Genomic DNA, 7,130 nt, shown 5'->3' with positions numbered 1-7,130 from the left:
GCACAAGTTTACATGACCAGAGATAACCACGCGCACATAAGTGTGCATACACCACAAATACACACATACAAAACAACAACAACAGCAAAATTCTAGGTCAGGTTCATTTTCAAAATATTTCGAACAGTGTACAAAATACAACCAAATTAAGCCTGCACAATATTGATATTTAATAAGAATACAACAGATAATAATATGAGATCTATGCATTTCTTTTTAAGAATTTTTCCAATGAATTTTTTACTTGCTTATTTCTCAAACTGTAGATAATTGTATTCAGTACAGGAATTATGACAGTGTAAAATACAGAGTCCATCATATCATTGTCATCTACTTGTGGAGATGCAGGACGCACATACATGAAGAGAAGAGAGCCATAGTATAAAGACACAGACAAGAGGTGGGCTCCACAGGTGGAGAATGCTTTCTTTATGCCTTTTATAGATTTCTGACTTAAGATAGAAAACAGAACAAGTGTATAAGAGATGAGAATAGTTGTAATAGTGAATACCTGAATTGAGCCAGAAAAAATAAAAAAGCATTAGGTAATTGAGAGAAGGGTCAGTACAGGAAATCTTTAACAGTGGCATAACATCACAGTAAAAGTGATGTATTATGTTAGAACTACAGAATGTTAGTCTGAATAAAAAACCTTCATGAATTAAAGCATGAATAAATCCACCTACAAAGGACAATATTAACAGACATATACAGAGTTTATTTGTCATAATTACTGGATAGAATAAAGGTTTGCATATGGCAATGTAGCGATCATAGGCCATTGCTGCCAAGAGAAAACATTCCATGGTTGCAGATGTTACAAATGAAAAAAACTGTATCATGCATTCAGAGAGAGAGATCACTTTGCTCTTAGCTATGAAGGTGAGAAGCATCTTTGGTGTGACTGTGGAAGATAACCAAGTATCCACAAATGCTAAACTCCCTAGAAATAGGTACATGGGGATGTGAAGGCCAGGGTCATTCCAGATGAGGGTGATCAGACCAAGGTTCCCCATAATGGTAATGAGGTAGATCACTAAGAAGAGAAGGAACAGGGGGACATTCCACTGTGTCAGATGAGTGAGACCTGTGAGAACAAATTGTGTCAGCAGTGTTGCATTCTCTGTTCCCATGTCCTCACTGGATGTCCCTGAGATAAGAAATAACAGGTGTCACACAGAATTCATAAAATTGTGTGAAGTAAAATTTTGGATAGTTGAACTTAAAACACAACTATGTACTCATCAGAATGACCAAATTTCACTTAATATCACTATATAAGATGAAAAAATTTCTTCAGAGTGAAGGAATTATTTCAATTAATTATTCTAATAAAAATTGTGAATACAGTAACATATTCAAGGAAAAGATACCTTTCAAATTTGTATGAAAACTATGGGATTACAAATTGGTTATGTGTCTAAATTCTTTATTTGCATTACATATTCATAATCAAGGCAAAAGAAGTTTTAAGCACCTAGATTACACAATGAATTCAACAGAATGTCTTAGTCAAGTACTCTAATTTAATAAAGTGAAATCTTGCAATACATAGTGGCCAGGGAATTTTTTTTAAAGTTATTACACAGAAGTGGATAAAGTCAATTTCTATTGGGGGAAGCAGAAACCAGTAATGTAGAACACTCCTAATACACCCAGAGGCCCCTGTGTACAGTGTAATTGTCTGGGAACATTTATTCAAATTGTAGATCATAAGATTTAGTTATAAATTAGCATAGAAGATTATAAACAAGACTCTAATGGCTAAATTTTATAAACATTTTCCAGATAATATTCAGTACAAATGAAGTTATTGAAATGTGTGTGACTGGACATTGGCAATACTAGGAAGAGAGAGATAAATTGGAAAGGATTTGAAATATCAAGTGACTATTATACAGCGACACACCAAACATGAACTTGGTGTTCAATGGAATGAAAATATTGTTTGTTAACTTTTGGTGTTTCCATACTGTTTTTCACAATTAAGATACACTAGTCTGTTGGTCATTATCACTGAATATGAACTGTACATACTTAGTAGTATTGGTCCACTGTAGGTTTAACATTAATGACCATGTATGGTTGCTTAACTCTCTTCTTTTTAAGCCCACATTTTTTCCAGCTAATTATTCTGATACCCTCAGAATTTCTATGTTTAAACCATTCATTTCAAGAGCCCATGTTACTTCAAAGAAAATCAAAGGAAAGGCAAGTATTGATGCAAACCAGAACTGAACCAGATATTTGAGGGATATGATTTTAATGGCGGGAAGCTTGGAATGTAACAGACAAATATAATTCCAGAAGGCTAAATTAAGGATCTCTGAGGGTAACTTACAAGAGATCCCTAGGTTGGAAATAAGAAACATTTAATGGCTTAGAGAAAATAGTTTCCTGCTTGTAATCAGAATGTAGCAGGTTATGGTGAGAAGGAAATGGCCACACAGTGATGTTATGTGTTCTGAGAAATGTGGGGGACAGTTGATGTTTGTTTTATGGTCCTAGGCTACTGTAGTCTTTTATCTGTAGAACATTAAGAAAAAGATTTTAAGCAAAGTGCTAAAGAGTGGGAGGAGAGACGAGGAAGGCATTAAAAGAAGGAAAGTTACGACCATCGCGAAATGGTAAACTTGTGTATATAAAAAGCAATAAAAAGGAGGAAGCGAAGCAGGCAGCGTTTAGCAGAGACTTACGAAAAAGGATAGAGAGGAAGTAGCAAAGGACTTTGAAAGGTCTAGAATACCTTCTTCTTTAAAATAGTTGTTACATATATTCATTCCTAAATACATGGGACTGTTTGGAGAGAGGAAAGGAAGTGCAAATTATATAAATATAATCTCCCCACATTGAAAATGAATAAGTATGTAAACGCTTATTTAAATTTACACTTGAAATATATGTAGAATGAAGAATAAGTTTCTGATGTTTGGTTTTCAATGTTTGTCTTAGCTTTCTTGTTTACTATCCATTGTGAGTCTTGAAAAAAAATTATTTTCCTTTTGTGGAAATCAAAATACATTTTTCTACCAAATTTACATTTTTAAACAGATATATTAAATTTGACTTCATTAATTTTTTTATGGATGATATGTTTGAACTTATATAGTCAGTGCCTGTGTTTTTTCCTGTATTTCTATGATGTATTTTTGGTGTCAAATTGCTTAAGATGTGAGATGTAACAAATCATTAACACAAGAAAGAATAGTTGGAAATATTTTTGACATATGTCAATATGTATTTATTTTTAAGTACTTAAACGTATATCTATATCTATATATATATCAAAGTATAGTACTCAATGAACCATAATATATACATGCAGTCTATTCTGCATACATTTATAAATAATATAAATTATTCAAGGATAAAAAAGAAACAATATAAGGATTATTTTGTAAGCAGAAGACATAACTTAAATATTTTACTTCTAAGTAACTGATCTTAAAAGACTTATGAAAGAACATGACTAAAGGAATATGACTAAACGATCTTTTTATTGACATTATCAGGATAACTTTACATATGAGGATCATTAACGTTTCATAATAAATTCAGAGTTAATACTCTAGTTCAGGAGAACTTAAAAGTCATTATAGTCAAGGCTGGACATAGAGTAGTCCAGCTGTTAAATGCTAGACTCACAACTAGAAGTCATTACTGTAAGATAAAAAGATTGTATATGATGTGACACAGCACAGCTCTCAATGCCTCTAAGACAAATGAAAAAGTGTTGGAAAGATGGCAAAGGCAGAGGAGCATAAAGGGTTTTGTTTGTTTGTTTGTTTGATTTGCTTTGAATATTTTTTCTTTTTTAAAAATTTTCTTTTTGGGGGGTATGCTGCAAGAGTGAAGGGCAGGACTGAAAAAAATCAGAATTGGTGTGCCTGATATGAAACTCCCAAAGAATCAATAAAGAAATTATGTTAAGAAACATTCATAAAGATAACCATTCTAGATATTTTGTTCACTTATACTTGGCCATGAATTAAAATGTACAGATAATTCTTTGCTATTTTTCATTTATACCCAGACATGTAAAAATTACTATGAATTAGAAGCATTCTTAAATTTCCATGGAAAGCCTGGTGGATACTACAAAACACATTTGTTTCTTACCTATATCAAGAAAAAAAAACTTCAGAGATCCTTAAAAAAGCATTAGCGTTCTGAAGCAGAAAGAGTACTACAAGACTGCAGAACCACGCATGATGATTCTGTTAGTGACAATTCATTTGGAAGTTTTGTCTCTAAGCACAGCAAATTTTGTTCATATGGCTTTTCCTTTAAAGCAAGAACCTTTATACTCTAGCCTGCCTTTTCCATAGAAGGAAGGGATGAAGAACCGGAATTCCCACGAGAGCCTCAGGGTTCACTGGAGGTGAAGAAGGGGTTTCTCTGCTGGACACAGTAGATTTGGGCAGAAGTCTAAATTGGTTCCATGGGGCACTGCAGACTTCAAAGCCATAAGTGTTACTGTAAGAGACTCTAATTTTAACCACAGAATTTATCGTACCATATATTTCCCATCACACTTCTGCCAAACTAATACACCATTTTATACTTTGAGGACTCTGGATAGTACGCTTTTTCTGAGCCCATCAAACATGACTTTATTAATGTCAATGATCAAGTCTCATTTTCTTAAACTGTGAGTTGTGATTCCTATGTGGGTTCATGAAATATTTGGTGGTGATAATGGTTTTCTAAATGTATAAAAACCTTAAAATTCATTCAGAATAAAATGTGATGAATCTGAGGCGTATCTGGCAGTCCTTAATCCTCCTGTACTTGCCCTTCACTGCAGCTTTAGTGAACACACAGGTGCAGTTTCCACTGCAAATACCATTGTTTTAACCATCATAAAACTCTGATTCAAACACCTGGTTCACAACCTAGGTTACTGTTGGACATGAATTGCATTTTTTACTGTACACACAGTGTTTTGTTTTGTTTTTTTGTTTTTACATAAGCGCACTAGTTTAATTACATAAAACTGAGAACAACAAATTTCTTCTTATTATTTTGTATCAATATCAAGTTAGTCTGTCTTTTGATAGCCTTCTGTTAGCATGAGAATTTTGTATCAGTTTATGTAGGGTTGTGGAACTGAATTTATTTTCATTCTGCATACAGCTATGCAGTTCAACCAGCAACACTTGCTGAAGATATTATCTTTTTTCCAGTGTATATTTTTTCTGCTTTGCCAAAAAAACAAACAAACAAACAAACCAGATTCCTTTAGGTATATGGAATGATATCTGCATCTTCTATTTGATTCCATTGATCAATGTGCCTGTTTTCATATCAATGTCAATCTATTCCTTCATGATACAACTTCAAATCTGGGATACAGATACCTCTTGCAGTTCTTTTATTATTCAGGATTGTCTTAGCTATTCTTTTAGGTGAGTGTGTGTGAGTGTTTCCATATGAAGTGGGAGGGTTTTTTTTTTCAATTTCTGTGAAGAATAGTTGGCTAAGGAGGACCCAATGTTAGGATCCCTAAACATTACAGAACATTGCCAATGTGATTGATGACCCTCCAAAATCTGACTCAAGGCCCTATTGCCAAAGATATCACTTGCTTATGCCATTGAATAGGGAGAAATCGAGCTGTTTCCCAACTAAAAGTTTTACACCTAATGGTTAGCATTAATAGTACCAGAAAGAACTACAAATGCTGCTTATATAGAAAACAATCCTTACTCTCAGCCAGCTATCAGCCCTGTGACCTACAATCACCCCACTATAATACTCAGATCTACTGGGGCAATAGTGGCAGAAATGCTTTGGGAGTAACCAAGCACGTTTTGATTGGGTTTAAGACCCACTCCACGTGATGGAACCCACAGCTGACACTGTGACTAGATAGGTTGTGGGCCTGAGGAGAAAATATACTACTATAATTATGCTAAATAAACACAAAAAAAACTCCTAATGACATTATTCATAGATCAGTGCATCACTCAACGCTCTCAAAGAAGCTTCTTCTTGCAGTAGATGGTTATTGTCATAGAGACCAAGAAGTAGGGAGCATCCTGACTGTGAGAAATCTTGGAGCACTCAACCCTAACTATGTCTTTATCAAAGCCCTCTTTTCAAGACTAAGAGATTGACAAGGTGGAAAGATTGTAAGAGCCAGATGACTACAAGAAACAGTCTTCTGTACACTGATGTACATGTGCATTCACAGAAATTAAGACAGCATGCACAGAATCTTCACCAATTTAATCAAGATCAAATCCATGCATGGAGGTGGGAAAGTGAATAAGTGTTCCATCTGTAACTAAGAAGCTCTTTTCAATTTATGGCTACCTGGGAATGAAAACAGTTTTCTCCAATGAAGCAATTCTGAGTATATAAATTACCCTCCAGAGTAGGACTCATGCTCAGGATTAGCTAAACAAAACAAAACAGACTCCATGTTTTTTGTGTAATTTTTTAATTTTTTTTTCTTTTGGAAGAAGGAAAGAACATAAAGTTAGGTGAGTGGAGGTGAAGAAGAGCCGGAGGTATTGGGGGAGGGGAAGATATGATCAAAATATATAAAAAATTTAAAATTATTTTTAAAATTTAAATAAAACATATTGTTATATTTTTCTAAATTATGTGTAGACATGTACACCAGAATGTGCATGTAAAAGACAACTTAATGGAGTTAAATATTTACTTCTACCATGTAGATTCTGAGGACAAAATCTAGGTCCTTGAGCTTGGTGACAAGCACCTATATCTACTGAGCCATTATTAAAGCCCCCTCAAGAGTTTTTACACATGGATACTCACATATTGAAATAACATTCTACTACAGCTAAATCACAACACACACACACACACACACACACACACACACACACATACACACGTGTTGTTTTGATTGTTGTTTATTTTCCTAAATTCTAGTCATAGTTTGATCCCTTAATAAGGTATAGAATAATTTTATCAACAATCCTAAAAAAATAGAATGTTGAAAAATATTTTTTCATGCTGATACAAAAAGCAATTATGAATTATTTATATATCCATGTTAACACTTATGTGCCTATATAGTAAATACTATTTTCACTCCATTTTTAATATTCTTACATGGTGGTTTAATTCAACACATGAAATTCTTCAAAAATTAG

General features: G+C 33.7%; 1 protein-coding gene across 1 annotated transcript; it reads right to left on the bottom strand.

Annotated features, from left to right (window-relative positions):
• Positions 1-202: 202 nt before the first annotated feature.
• On the bottom strand, positions 203-1,133 carry LOC131922554 (olfactory receptor 5H19-like). Its single transcript, XM_059277374.1, is given in 2 exon segments — positions 203-535; positions 537-1,133. Coding segments are annotated over 2 exon segments (930 nt in total).
• Positions 1,134-7,130: the final 5,997 nt, after the last annotated feature.

This window comes from Peromyscus eremicus, chromosome 12 (genome assembly GCF_949786415.1).
Source record: "Peromyscus eremicus chromosome 12, PerEre_H2_v1, whole genome shotgun sequence".
Lineage (NCBI taxonomy): Eukaryota > Metazoa > Chordata > Mammalia > Rodentia > Cricetidae > Peromyscus > Peromyscus eremicus.
Note: the sequence above shows the minus strand (reverse complement) of the source record. Positions and strands in the feature narration are given on the sequence as shown.